Below are 16,455 nucleotides of genomic sequence, written 5' to 3'. Positions count from 1 at the left end.
TGTCGGCAGATTATTAAGACCTCTGTCGTCAAATTTTAATCTATTAATACGAGATACGAAGACCTCTTAGTATTAAATATTTATTGTTGTATTATTAAAACCACGGCAGTAAATTAGTTAAGAATTTTAAAAAGGAAATTAACCGCTATAGGAATTTGGATTGGGAATGAATAGAAAATTTATTCAAGAGAAAATTTAATAATTGAAATTTAATTTGGATTTAGAAAATTTAATAATCAGATTTAATTTGGAAAATAAAAGTAAATAATAGTTTTAGAAAATAATTAATAAAGTATGGAAATTTTAATTAGTGTGTTTGAATGATAATCATTATATTGTGGGTGCGTGTGGAAAATGATGAAACTATGAAACTATAGCAAATTATGGAAAATGGAAATTATGGAAAATTATGGAAAATTGAAAAATGGAGGAAAATAATTAGAAACCGCGGTATGGTCGCTCCATAAGAGGGTACCGTCGGGAATAAGTAACTATGATAGAAACCGCGGTATGGTCGCTCCATAAGAGGGTATCGTCGGGATTAGCCACTTTGATAGGAAACCGTCTTATAAACGGGAATAGGACTTAATCTTAAGTGTTAATTAATTGTAAGGGGAATATTATTGTAATGGGGTGGGTTAAATAAAATTTCTTGAAAAATAGATTCCTTTGATGATTTCTGTTCTCTTCCCAACAATCTCTCACGACCCTGTAGAACTTACTCCATGCTCTGGTCCAGTTTCTGGATACTGTGTCTAAAAATCCAGTGGCGCCCTAAATAAATTAAGGGGTGACCAAAGCGGACGAGTGGATTTTTTTTTTTTCTTTTTAAAAGAAATACATTCCGTTACAAATGTTTTGATTTAGATATCCAAATTAATTATCACGTCAATTTCTATGAACTTGTACGTCAAGTAGTATCGTATACACGATGAAAAAAAATTTTTGTCTGATCATATATGATTATACATGAGGTTTGGAATGATCAAACATATATGACCAAAACATCTTGCGATAATACTCTTGGGACCTTAAAAGGTTTTTTTTTTAGACTGGCAATACGATTGTTTTGACACTGACATACAGCCTGTCAATAATTACCGGAAAATTTATTGGACAGTGACTATTTTCTAATTTTTTTTAATAATGACATAATTTTTTTGTAATTTTATTGTACTTTGCGAATTTGATCAAATTTAATAAGTTCTTAAACTTTACAAAAATCTATTGAATTCCGGAATTTGATGAAAGTGCAAAAATTTTTATAAAAACCAGTACTTTCTGTTGTTAAAAGTCTAATAAATTTATGTCTTTCAATATTAATGCTGGTGACTTGGACGAGTGAGCAGCGTTCCAGACGGCTTCCAGCTAAAAAGATTTGAGTTCGAGCCCTTCATACGCCTGCGATTTTTTTATTTAATATTGTCATGAATTGATTATCCTAATATTGTAACGAACCATTACCGTACTATTCCATTTCTCTATGTATTTATGAAATGAATTTGTTATTCTCGAAAGCATTTTTTATCAGACATATATGAGTAAAAATAATTATATATGATCATATATAATAATGCATAAGTAAATCTGATTATATATGATTAGACGTGGCCAATATATATATATATATATATATATATATATATATATATATAAACTTTTGAACAAACTACATTTTCTGAATCAGCTCGAAAAACTGAGTCAGAAAATGGCTAAATTTTTTAAAAGTTACGCCATGAGGACGGCTGCAATAGTTAGATTTTTATGAAATCTACTAATAATTATGTAGCAATACGAACGTTTTGAACCATATGTATTTTGATCAGACAAAACAAGATCGATATAAATTCACAGTAGGTATACTGAAGTGTAAACATGACAGGTCCGTTCTAAAAATTCTTTGGATTTAATCTAAAAATACTTTGGAGTAACTCAAAATTCATAAAGGATTTGCTAAGAAAATAATTAAAGTTCACTCTGCAACAATTTGTATTCACTTTGGTTCTACTCTGGTTTTATTCTTTATCTACTCTCATTCCATTTTGATTCCAATCGAATTTTATTCAGGTTGCATTCTGATTCAACTCCGACGCCACTTTGGTTTTATTCTGGCTCCACTCCGCATCCACTCTGGTCTCACTCGATAACCAATCTGGACCCGCTTCGGGTCCATTATGAATTCATTCTGTATCGATCGTGAATCCACTGTGTATCCACTTTGGTTTCATTCTGGCTCCACTATAGTTTCACTGAATAACCAATCTGGCTCCGCTTTGGCTTCACGTTGATTCCATTCTGTATCGATCTTGAATTTTCTATGTGTTCACTATGGGTCCATTATGTATTCAATTTGTATTCACTCTGTATTCACTATGTATTCACTCTGTATTCACTCTGAATACAGTCTGGTTTCAATCTGGTTTCACTCTGAAAAAAAGGCACAAAACCACTCTGGAAACACTCTGGATCTAGTATGATTCCACTCTGACTCTGGAAACAGAGTGGTTCCAGAGTGGACTCGCAGTCGCAAGGGTAACCATATTGATTATTATATTTGTCATAAACAAAATGTATTATGGTTTTTAATTTAATTTCTTGATTGTATGTAGTCTGAATAATTTTTTATGATTTTACTTTGAAATAAACAATAATTTAATAATTTTTTCAAATTTTTCATCCCGAGTATTTACTGAAAATTTCTATCTTTTTATACACTTTAAGTATTTTTAATGAAATAAAAAAAAAAAAAATATACTCAGTTTTTTTTCATCGTTGACTAGTAAGAAATTCCTGACTTGCCGACATTATACACTCGTTTTAAGGTCGTTTCACTTACTAACCACAGTAAATTTACCGCAGCAGTGTATCTGGGAGATGTGGCTCTGTCAGTAAGACAGATTTGTTGGTTCGTGTTCATGATAAGTTACCATCTGCAGATATGGGTGACCTGTTTTTGTGAAAAACCCCCAAAAAATTGCAATAAATCATAAAAAATCGAAATTATCGAGATGAAAAAAATTTTTTGGATTTAGATTGCGTACAATTTTTATGTATTGTTCCACTGAATTCGAATCTGAAGTTTTTTTGTCTCATTAACGTTGCAAAATTAAAAAAAATCTTAAAAATTCGGAAAATTGTAGTTATAAATATGAGAAAAAATTTATTAAACACGATTGTTAATAACTTGGGTATACTTGCATGGATGGACTATAATCTTAGAATTGAGAAATTGATAAAATTTTTAAATCTATAAAAAAAAGCATGTGAATAAAAGATGCGAATCTACATTTTCGAATTTCAGACTGTTGTTCGTTTGTATTGAACTCTTTTATCTTCAATTTTTTCGCATTTTACTCAAATTTGGAGGCTAACTGGGCTGAACGGACACAAACAATTTTTTTTTGTGTGTAGGTGTAATTTATATTTTTCAAGGGGTAAAATTAGAGAAATTTTTTGTCTCTCAATCAGTATATCATTTCTAAATTCAGCTTGAAGACAGCTTACACTATATTCGATTGTATAGTCAGCTGAACGCCAGTAAACACAACCTAATTAAAGAAACAAATTAAAAATATTAGAAATGACGAAATTTGAATTCTTCTCAGTAATTTTGAATATTTTTAATACTTTTAGATGGTTTCTCCTTTGAGGAATTAACATTACCAGTTATTAGTTATTTTACTTAACCAGGGTAGGCTTCAATTGATTTTTTTTTTTTTATTCACCTGTTGGTACGCGTAAGGGCGTTTAACTTGAATAAAAATAAATACTATTGGTCAGGAAGTGGAAACGAACTTTAAAATTTAAGAGCAAATAAAATAAAGGGCATAGCCGGTTAAATATGGGAAATCTGCCCCCATGACTTTTTTGACTGCACTTAGGGGATCGATTTGGCATCAAATAAAAATAATTCACACCAATTTTTAGCCCTTTAACTCAAACGACGTTCGAGATTTTCAAAAAAACCTGTTTTTTTTATTTTAATTTTATTTTTATACTGAAATTCGGAGTTAATCGATGGTGACTTTTTTTCTTATTCTTAGGATCCTTAAATATAAAAATATCGTATAATCATCGTTTTTCAACGAAAAGTCGATTTTTAATGAAGAAAGAAAAGAAAATTCAAATCTTGTTTTTTTTTAGGGTTTTTGAAATATGTCAATCACCAAAATTTGTCAGAACATGTATTTTACACCCCTCGACACTCAGGAATTTTTTCAGATTTTTTGAAGTGGTGGAACGATGTCAAAAAAATTAAAAAGTCATTTTTTTCCTGAAATTCGGCGTTTTGACGCACTTTTATTTTTTTTTTTTGCTTGAAAAAGTACGTAGAAAATTTCTTTTTGAACAGAAATTTATCTTTTCAAAAGATAAACATAATAAATCAGGAACATGAAGTATGTAAAAAGGCTATAAATAATTCAAAACACATTTGGAGGTGAATTTTATATTTTTCCAGACAACCGGGAATAATTTTGAATTAGGATACAACAAAAATAAAAATTTTAATAGAAACAATAACTTCATTAGTCTTCATTCACTGACACTAATTTTCTCATCGATAAACAGACGACTAAGTATCTCAGCAGGTTTTACAATTTTAGCTAAATATCGAGCGTAAGATAAAAAATAAATAATAGCAGCAATGTGTGAGCAACATCCAACAATACGTCTACCATTTGCACAGTCACAACAATATCGAGTTATTCCAGAGATATCATTCTTGTCTGGCTGATATTCAATAAAACAACGATATGTTTTTGAATTAATGAGTCGAGATCTGACTTCAAATTTTATAATATTAGGAGTGATCAGTAAGTAATGAAGCTTCATCATTCCGTTTTCATCCATCATTTCAGCTAAGTAGGACACCGCTTGAGACATTTGATATGATCCAGTAAAAATAATTTTGAGTTCATGTTCAGTTAATTCAGGAGAATCAGTTAATAAATCTGAAGTTATTGCTGCAAAAGGAACTTTTCTTCTTGCCCAACGATTCGTTTCTACCTCCGAGGCTAAGGTATTATCATGGTCTTTTTTTGAGTTCATGGCAGCAATAATTTTTTCAGAAAGGTCGAGATCAGAATCAAGTCTCGTACCAAATTCATTGTTCAAAAAACAAGCAATTCTGCAAAAAACACTCGTCTTTGGAAGCAATTTGTTGTCCAATTTATGATCTAAAAGCCTATACTTTTGTTTGATTATGCCATGAACTGCTTCAACAACCCAACGGACTTTAGTAACGAAATGGGATTCATCTAATTCATTTGTGGTCAGTTGATTACGTTTTCCTTTAAGGGCAGGCATTAGCACTTTGAAGCCAGATTCTTCTAAATGTGCTATTACATCCCGAAAACCACGATCAACTACAATAATGTCATCTTTTTTCAGCAACTTAATCAGACCATTTGGGTCATTTAAAATGACTTTCATTATTTCAGCATCGTTCATATTATCTGTGTATGGCCCAAGCATGTCTATAACAAAACCATTCGTAGTGCATATCATGAATGGTTTGCACAGAGGGACTTTCTTTTGACCAGAATATGATTTCCTCTGATATTTATTATTTGTACTTTTTTGATGACGAATATATGTACCATCGCAAATGAATATCAACTAGTCATCTCTTACTTGATACAACTTTTTAGCAGTATTTGAAGTATTGGCGAGTAATATTTCCCGACTGATAGCATGGATTCCAAAACAGTGAGGCAAAACATCTTTTTCAAACGAAGATATTACTTCATCACAATAGTCTGACACCATTTGATTTCGAGCTAAGCCAAAAACGGAAGATATCACTGCGTTTGAATTTCCAGTACGTAATTTGAATAAAAAAACAGCAAGAGCTTGAAAGATATTACGATTGACTGATTTTCTCATTGACGTTAACATTTCACTAAGTTTTATCAATTCATCCCAGCTTAGACCCGTAAATACCTCTAACTGTTTTTCTGAAAACGAGTGATCTCCAATTTTATCAATTATGGACGAATCAGTACCAATAGCTAACTGCTCAAGTAATTTTTCCAAATCATTTACTTCAAATACACTGGTATTAGAATTGATTCGGAAAGAAGAATAAAGAGTCGTCTTTTGGAAAAGACTTGCTTACGTGCTTCAAACGGAACTATCATAATATTTGTTGATGATCCACAAAGGTAACAGTATTTGTGTGTCGATATGATTCGGGGAAAACCCAACTCTATAAATTCTAACTCTTCCTCCATTTTTTCTTGAATAACATATGAAGGATCTTAAGATGATGATACAGACGAAACGGTTGTGGATGATGATTGAGAAAAAATAGGCTGACTGTTGACATTCACTCGATCTGCAGATAAATCTTGAGTCTTTTTTGGCGTAGGTGGTCTTGTTAAAATAACTCGACACTTATTACAAAAGGTATCATTTATAAAGACACGCTTTCCAATTTTTTCTGTCGCATTATTAGCCTCATCAACTGTCGCAATAATTTGTTTAAAGCCAGATATTTTACGTAAATATACATTACAATTAACACATTTTTTCCCAAAATCCATTCTGAAATCAAGTTTAAATTATAGGTTACAAATTCGAAAATATATAAACAAATAAAATGTAAAGCTTTACTCACTTGAATAAATGTAAACAACTGATACGCTATGTAATAATAAAAACATATCTTGTAAAATGAAAAAAGATGCATTAACATCAACAATGATACTCCAATATTGTTCGATCGTAAAACTTAAATATAGTTTCAATATAAAAGCCTTGAATTAATTAACAACTGTTATTCAATATATACAATGAATTAATCATAAAGATTACTTTATTTTGAGGTTACCTGAACAAACAAAACCTTAATAGATATGATCGATAGATTCCGGAAATCCCGGTAGATGACTTTCCAAAGCACCGAGTTGGCGCTAATTTTGAAATACATAGTCGTTTTAGAGCAAAGAAAAGTTTTCTACGTACTTTTTCAAGCAAAAAAAAAAAAATAAAAGTGCGTTAAAACGCCGAATTTCAGGAAAAAAATGACTTTTTAATTTTTTTGACATCATTCCACCACTTCAAAAAATCTGAAAAAATTCCTGAGTGTCGAGGGTTGTAAAATACATGTTCTGACAAATTTTGGTGATTGACATATTTCAAAAACCCTAAAAAAAAAAAGATTTGAATTTTCTTTTTTTTCTTCATTAAAAATCGACTTTTCGTTGAAAAACGATGATCATACGATATTTTTATATTTAAGGATCCTAAGAATAAGAAAAAAAATCACCATCGATTAACTCCGAATTTCAGTATAAAAATAAAATTAAAATAAAAAAAACAGATTTTTTTGAAAATCTCGAACGTCGTTTGAGTTAAAGGGCTAAAAATTGGTGTGAATTATTTTTATTTGATGCCAAATCGATCCCCTAAGTGTGAGTCAAAAAAGCCATGGGGGCAGATTTCCCATATTTAACCGGCTATGCCCTTTCGTGTGATTAATTTATAAAAAAAAATTTATTCTGGCATTGTTGGATATTTAAATTCTACTGTAAAGATTTCATGTATGACATGAACGCTTGAAGTATGCATATTTGGATTTATCAAGCTTTTTTAAAACAATTTATATGCCTTAGTTACAAAAAAAATTTTACACTTAAAAAAAATAAAATGTTACAAAGTTTAAGTCATGCCTAGCCGAGTTAGTGGGCTACGACGATTATATATTTATATACACAAAAAGAATAGTTAGTATCAATTTAACTATTCTTGAATCAAAAAAGTTTTATTAAGTTTTATTTATTAAGGCCAAGACCATCTCAGACGAAGTAAATATTTTCTTGAGCTGAAAGAATATTTTTAACCGCCAAAATTTTTTTTATTATTTAAAAAAATTTCAATTCCGTGTGTCCAAATACTTGAGTGGTTCAAGATAATTTTTACTGCGCCCACACACATGTGTGTATGTGTTATATTTACTGACTTTTCGATTTGCTTCTAACTTTAGTTTATATTTTAAAATTTTTCATTGATTCTCTGGTACACCGAGTGTTTTACGTACAAGTTTTTGAGCAATTTTATTGAATTCTTCTCTTTCTTCTCTCCACATCTTGGCAGCATCAACGTTAGCTCCACTTTCATCATTTGGTTCAGCTAACATACTAATTACACTTAATAAAATTTTTTCAACACTTTGAACTGGACTCCATCGTTCTGCGCTACTTTCATATCCCATTGGATCATCACCAGGAGCGTGCAAAATGCTGATACATACTCTTCCATCAGTATATACTGGAAAAAAAAAAAAAAAAAAAAAAAAAATTAATTAGATGTACGATTATCAAAAACAAATTTACAGATTATAGTAAGCTTGAGATATACGAAGATCACCAAACAGTTAAGTAGGTAAAGGCGCATAAGCATTTTGATCTTTTTTACTGCAAATTCAAGTATGTAAAAAGTATGTTATATTAAAGATGTGAAAACGTGTAAAAATTTTTTCTCAACACGCTTAAACATATATATGATATTACGTGTATTAAAATAATACATTTGACGTATAGTTTTAACACACGTAGTCTATAAATTTGCCCGTTCTATCCGTTTTAACAAATCATGCATTTTCTATTGTGTTAAATATTAACACACGTATTTTTTATGCACTTAAACTTATTAAAACTAAACGTTTTGTACGAGTTACACATATATGTATTTACAAATAATGCAACGAAGTGCATTATGTTTCTAAGACATTTTAAATTAGCATTTTATTGCAATTATTAATACAAAATAGACGAAAAACAATGATGTACCCAAGTACCCTGGTGCGAATTTTTTGAACTTTTCTCTGAAAAAGTCTTTAGAACTCAAGATAAGTATTTTTTAGAGTTTTTCAGAGAAAAGTCCGAAAAATTTTCACCAGGGTAGCCAGACTTTCTCAGCGAAATGCTGTCTATAAGCTATTTTGATAAAGTTACATTCAAATTATTCAGTACAAAATTACAGTGAAAACCCTTTAAAACGACATTGAAGAGACCGATGAATTATGGTTGCTATAGCCGATGGTCGTTATGACCAATATCTATTGTTAATAATCAAAAACGTTCTTATTACATTCTAAAATACATTACAACTATTAATTAAACTAAAATTACATTGTAATAACGTTAAATTTTTTATCAACTGTAATTAATACCCAAAATGGCGATGTCATTAATGTTACTGGTACCTACAATGTCAACAAGGAATCTTATATTGAGGCAATTAAACATTATATCGAAGGCAATAAATCATTTGTGAATCATGTTTTGGCAAGTGATTTTAACATTAATATATTAAGTGATGAAGATGTATTCAACAATTTTTTGTCCAATACTTTGAATAATGGTTACATTCCCTATTTTAACAATATAACCAGACCTAGTCTTTCCGTCGATGGTAGTTCTTGTATAGACAATTTCTTTATCAAATCTAATTTAAATAATATAAACTCGTTCACGTATACTAGTACTTTTACAGACCACTTCACATTATTTGTTTTATTTATAATAGGCAAAAAAGTAAATAAACCATTATTTTTCTGTCCTTCGGCCAGAAAGTGGCAACTTTCTGGCCGCTGTGCTAAACGAAATTACCTTATTCCGGCTACGTCGAGCAGAAAAATGGTATACACACTTGGGCCAGTAAAAAAGTAAAGCCTCAGACCACATGTTTGTCAACCTCGGCTAACAATTACATTTGATCGTAGACTTTTCTTATTTTACTGGCCTAGGTATGTAATGTACTGTTTACCTTATGCTAGACATAACACGCTCGCTTCGCTCGCCTTCATTCATTCAAAAATCCCGCCACTATCTCAGTCGACCAATCAACAATCGAATAAAATAGCCACAGAAGTGACGTAAAACGATAGGACATCCAGCCATCAACTTTTTAGAAGAGGATTAATTATAGTAAACTTAGTAATTTAAGTGATCATGTAAACTAGAACCTGATCACGCTAGAAAATAATCCGGATGTTGCAATAAATAAATTAATTGTGATTATACAAGATCTCGTAAGAGTCATACAGTGTTCTAAATAAGAAAACTAGAACCGAATTTAGTCCTAGAAAGGAATGGATCACAACGGGCATAATCACCTCGTGTAAAAGGAAAGAAGTACTTTATCTAAATTGATAAAAGAACAAATATAGTATAATTCTTAAATCGGAGTATAATAACTATTGTAAAGTTTTGAATAGAGTTATCAAACTTGCAAAACAAAATTATTTGAAAAATCAGGATAATAATTATAAAAAAGACAGTACAAAACTATGGAACTTTATTAAACGTAAATTAGAAAAAGTTAGTGATAAAAAAGATAATATTGAATTCATTTCAAACGATGATTACAAAAGAGTTGATAAAAGGGAGGTCTTTGACCATTTTTTCGATTACTATAGTGATATTGGATATAAACTAGCCTCAGATATTGATAAAAGTACACGCATAAAAACGATTTTGTTAAAATAACAAATGATGGGATAACTGAAAAATATGTTGTGGTAACAAATGAGTATAGTTATAGCAACAAATCCATTAGTTGCATTAATAAAATGTTTCAAGTTGTACTAACATACCAGTTTGTTAAATCACAAAATCAATTTGTTGCTCTAACAAAATCATTTTGTTTCTATCACAAAATAACTTTGTTGCTGCAACAAAATTATTTTATTGCTGTTACAAAGTGATTTTGTTGCAATAACAAAACTCATTTGTTGCTTTACAAATGTATTCTTATAAAATTTTCTGCAACAAATTTATTTGTTATTCCAAAAAATTTTCATTGTTATTCTTACAAAATTCTCTTTATTACTTCAACAAATTCTGTTTGTTATTTTAATAGAATAATTTTGCTGTTTCAACAAAAGAATTTGTTATACCAACTAAAGTATTTTGTCGAATCAACTAAAAACTTTTGTTATAGTAACAAAACTGTTTTGTTGTTATAACATATCAATAAGTTGTTATAACCTAAATTTTGTTATTTTAACATATGATTTGTTATCTCTAGGTTTACAAATTCATTTGTTTGTAACCAGGGCGTTTTGCCCAGGTCCAGTTAGCCACCCCTTTCCTCTTTAGAAAGGGCGCCACTGGGATTTTAGACACGGTGTCCCAGAAACCGGGTATAATTTATTACGGGTACAATTTCATCTTGATCATTGGGAGTAGATAAGGAAAGATCTGTGAAATCATCGTGCTTGAAACAGTTAGCGATAGTGTGTTGAATAACATTTCGCCATGCTTGAGCTATCATTAACATCGCATCCAGAATCGTGAAATCAATTTTTTTTTTTTTTTTTTTTTTTTTTTTTTTTTTTCGATGTCTTGTAGTAAGTGCATCACTAGCAATCTTCTACAGTGCATTTTAAGGGATTTTATAACTCCTTGGTCCATAGGTTGTGACGTTATTTTAACGACCGGGGTCTATTTAAAATGAACGTCACTAGCGCCAACGAATTTTTGTAGTTTTAAGCCGATATTTCAAGGCCAAATACCATCCCTGTTGAAAAACTCCAATAAGATCCCATCAAAAGCGACAAAAGCCACTTAGAAACCAATAAAATTTATGGGTTTCTAAGTGGCTATTGTCGCTTTTGATGGGATCCTATTGGAAATTTTAAACAGGGATAGAAAATATAATTTTAAGCATTAAAGAAAATTGTTTTGTGAATTAAGTGAGTGTTGATGCCGAGTAACGAAGTTTATAGTCTTAGAGTGAATTTAGAGAATTAATGTTACAGTTGAGATTTTAGAAATTTTTAAGAATAGAGTCAGTTTAAAGTCAAGTTTTGAAAAATATTAAGGTCAAGTCATTTAAGGTTTTATTGAGTTATTTTGAGTTTTGAGTTTTGGGTTTCGAATTTTGAGTTTTGAGTTTCGGATTTTGAATTTTGAGTTTAGAGTTCTGAATTTTTAGTTTTGGGTTTTGAGGTTGCAGAGGACGTGGGTAAGTCAGCGTTACCGTGGAGCGGGACTGTAAGTCACCCAGTTTCGTTTGACGTTAGACATCAGTCTAACCCTTTGAGACTTCCAGATGGAATGCTGAAGTCTGGTTGAGATGCCAGCGCTCCGACATAGAGGGACATGACGAAAGAATATGGGATCAGTTTAAGTTTTTGGTTACGTTTTAGCTAGTTTTGATAATTTCTAGCGAATAAAAAATTATCCACTCTTGTTTAATGTTACGTTTACGTTTTGAGTTTCGATCCCAGCCGTAGTCAGTTCCTGGAGAGCATCCACCAAAGGAATATCCGTACTCAGAACCTCAAGGGTTTGATTAAAGATTTAAAATATTTGAGAATTAATTGATTAAAGAGATTTTAGTTGTGAGTGAGTCACGTAAAACAGTCGAGTTTTGGACTTCGTAGAGTACAATCGTGTTTGGGAGTTGCCGCTGGTTACTTCTGGTGATCGGACGTGCGTAGAGTTTCAGTTCCAGGTTAAGGTTTCAGTCTTTTGCATTTTATTTTTGGCTCCAGATAAAAATACAGAGCTATAAAGTTGTTAAAAATAAAATAAAAAGTTACTCAGCATCGACATTGTTTTTATAAGGTATGAGATCGCTTTATTTATTGTAATTTGAGCGTTAATAATCGAGTTCTTGGTCATAAGATATTAGATAGCCGATTCTACAGAATACTTTTATGTTGTAAATAATCTAGAGTACGTTGACAGATTTATTTGAGAATATTGTTCAAGTTGTTTAGATTCATTTATTTATTTGGGATTGTTATTTTAAGATTTATTTATTCTATTTATTTAATTTTATAAGAGTAAGGGTCTGTGACATGACTATAGCGTTTCCTATTGTTAGTTATGTCGTTCCGATAATTTTGTCGTAGTTATGTTCAAGTTTGTTATTTAAGATAAGGTTTTGGTTAAATAAATAAGGATTTTGTTGAGCATAAATTTTTGGTCTTGCGAATAAAATCATTGCAATCATGGATCCACTCTCTACTCGAATCACACCCTCTCTCCACAAACCAGCACACTGAGCAACCCCGAGGTATCCCGTTGTCTTTCCGTTCTTTGGTTATTTGGTCTATATTTTGTTAAGTTTTTGTGTTTCCGATTACGTTTACGTTTATTGACTAGTTTGATAATATCTAGCGATCAAAAATTATCTAATTTCGTTGAAGTTTTGGTTACGTTTACGTTTATGTTTAAGTTTTAGTTTGAGTTTGGCTAGTTTGATAATTTCTAGCGAATAAAAATTATCTGATTACGTTTTTACTGGTTTGGTAATCCCAGTGATTAAAAATTACCTGGCGCCCTATTTTTATTGAGACCAGAAACCAAAAATCGGGAAGATACCGAAGTATAATTTAGAATTTTAGCAAGAAGTAAGTTCCCGTAAACCCCCAAGAAAAATCCGATTAGAAATTGGCGGTTCACGCCAAGGTCTGGAAGCGTGGAACACTGTAACGATCGAACACCTGGATCGACTTCAAAAATTCTCGTTATAAGGTATATATAATTTGAACGAAAGGTGTACAGTATATTAACAAAAATCTACGGCCACAATTGGAATGAAAATTGTGAGTAAGTATTAACTCACAAAGCGCTACTGTAAACTTGGCCTAAAATTAATCAGATACTTATGATGAAGTTCTTTGCAAAACTTTACATATAAGTTCATAGTACATTACATATATCTTACCACTCACATTGAGTAAATTTGCCCTGATAGCCATGCAGAATAAAAGTTGGCTTTAGATTGGACTCCAAGTTATGACAAATCTACGACTGAAATCTAACTATAGTTTGATTCAAGATCTTGCAGTGCAGGAGTTTGAGTGAACCTGCAGTGAACTTTGAGATATTGAGACAATATCTGTTGATACGGCAGAGTACAGAAATTTTATCCTACTCGAGTAAAAATTTATACACTATGTACTTACATATAATTACATAGAATTATATAAAATTAGATATAATTATTTCCATAGAAATAAAAAAAAAATTCGGCGTGTGCGAGAACCGAATCGTGAACCTGACACTTAAAAGACTACTTCACAATCTGATTACCTACAAGACTCACTTAAAGAGTAGAGTTTGTAATAACTACAAGTAATGGAAATCGTATGGATGATCGATTCGTAATGAACTAAATTTTGTATTAAATTATCAATATATATATATATATATATATATATATATATATATATATATATATATATATATATATATATATATATATATATATATATATATATATATATATATATATATGGTTATCAATTCTCGGGATTTCAACAATATTATATAGTACGGTGTTGCTGATATGTTTTTGGAAGTTGGACGGGAGATCTGTAAACTCCAGTACATGCTCTGAGGCATTTACGCACGAACGCTCTAAAAATTTCCATCACAGCTGCGCTGGTATTCCACCAGATTGGAGCTGCGTAGGTTAGAATTGGTCTTACTAGTAGCAAGTAACAAATGATTTTTAGTAGATTTCATAGAAATCTAACTATTTAGTATAGACCGGATAGCTCAAATGGTAGAGTAGCCGACATGTCATCGGAAGGTCCTGGGTTCGAATCCCAGTCCGAGCTATTTGAATTTGTTCTCGCATATTCTATACACTCACATTAAGAAGTTCCTCTCCTTAATCCTTTCTCAAACTTTTCCTACCAAAATATCCTGTTACGTGAATGTTGGAACGCTTCACGTAATAATTATCCGTAACTCCTATTCATTCCTGCTTCACAGCATTATTTTCGAATTTGAAAAATGTGGAACGCTTCACGATTTTGCGTGTCATTCTTGCGCAGGGACCAAACCCAGACATGTCGTGAAGCGATATATATATATATATATATATAATTCTTTACGACCACATGTCGACTTAGATATGATTAAACCTAAATATACTTGACTAATGTAAGTCTATATATACATTTATATATGGAATCATATATTATATAATTAGATCCGATCAGTATGACTTACATTAGCTCATTTTAATATATATAAGTTATTATATTTAACCATATGTAATTACATTTATTCAGACAAAATTGTTTTTTCTCGGGTTGTAATTTTTCCGAAAAAATTTGGGATACTCAATGACCCACTCCAAGTACGATAAAAAATGTTTTTTTTTCAATTCTTAAATTATGAAAAAATTTTACTTTTAATTTTTTAAACATTATAGAGGTTTCTTAGTATTTGTTTGTATTTCACATCTTTTTGTAGAGAATGAAAATTATTAAAATGCGTTTTATTTTTTATGTCAAGTGCCAATGTTATTGAGATGAATTTTATGAACGTGTACTTGGCGCAATTTTTCACAGTGAAACTGTTTTTGTTCAGATTCTTTATTTCATAATTAATTGAGCATTATGATACGTGCACTTCTGGATTTCCCAAACTTATCAATAACTGTTTTCAATAAATAATCAAATCAAAAACATTTTGGTTGAGTATGTACATCTTGTGTTATACTGAATGCAAAAATAAGCACGTTATTAAAAGAAGGTTGTTGTTATGGTGAGTTAAAAAACGGTCACAATCGAAAATGGAACGATACTCATACTGCAGAAACAAAATTTTTGGTTTTATAAACTCAAAATTTATGTTTAACTTTTAAATGATAAGCAGATCATTTAATAAGGTCCTTAACTAACAATTTGTTGATTGTGTTTAAATTGTAAGTCAATTATTCAATAACAGTTTACATGTAGCAATCTAAAAACTGAAAGAACTACTATAATTAAAGAATATCTTACTATTCGGATGAAACATTTCACAAGTGAATTGCATTTTCGGTGGGCTGAGTGGATAATCAGGTGGAAATATTAATTTGGCAGGAAAAATTCCACCTTCAAAACAAGTACCATCTGGCCCACTGTAGATAAAATAATTAAAGTTAAGGCATTTGCTAATTCAATAGTTGGAATTGTTAATAGGATAGATTTAAAACTTTTGAATTTACTTGATTTTTTTTAAATGAAATTAATTATTTATACATACGATATGAGAGCTTCCCACTCAAAAAAATTTTCTTCATGAATTGGCCCTGCAACAATCCCTTCTGGTGGATTCAATGTCAATTCTAAAAGTTATTTTGAATTTGATTATTTAAAGATATAGATATCTTCACTAATTAATGTATCAACAAATGTAGATACAAAAGAATTCTTACGTTTATATTCTGCCATCAATCGTCTTAATGCTGAGCCGGCCATAATTATGATTTTGTAGAATAAAGTTTTATATTCACACAAATTTCAACAACAATAACAAGGCGATCGTTTTTACTTTAGAAATATTTTTTTAAAACTATCAAAACAGGTTAAATGTATAGTCGGATCATGGACCGCTTAATCAATCTTTTTAGATATGTGTGTATATAAAATCGCATGTTGTCTCGAAGCAGTTTCATGGTGTTATGCCTCCATCTGGCAGATATTAATTTATTTTG

General features: G+C 30.7%; 1 protein-coding gene across 1 annotated transcript; it reads right to left on the bottom strand.

Moving 5' to 3' along the window:
• Positions 1–7,661: 7,661 nt before the first annotated feature.
• Positions 7,662–16,317, bottom strand: Ubc7 (ubiquitin conjugating enzyme 7). Its single transcript, XM_074253787.1, has 4 exons — positions 16,177–16,317; positions 16,005–16,086; positions 15,761–15,879; positions 7,662–8,271 (listed from the first exon to the last, which is right to left on the bottom strand). The coding sequence occupies exons 1-4, from the start codon at positions 16,217–16,219 to the stop codon at positions 8,006–8,008; spliced, it is 510 nt and encodes a 169-aa protein (XP_074109888.1). The 5' UTR covers positions 16,220–16,317; the 3' UTR covers positions 7,662–8,005.
• Between the last annotated feature and the right edge of the window lie 138 nt (positions 16,318–16,455).

This window comes from Cotesia typhae, unplaced genomic scaffold (assembly GCF_013202065.1).
Source record: "Cotesia typhae breed Kobodo isofemale line unplaced genomic scaffold, CoteBio_Ctyphae scaffold_13, whole genome shotgun sequence".
In the NCBI taxonomy this organism is placed as follows: domain Eukaryota; kingdom Metazoa; phylum Arthropoda; class Insecta; order Hymenoptera; family Braconidae; genus Cotesia; species Cotesia typhae.
This window is presented reverse-complemented; position numbering and strand designations above follow the sequence as displayed.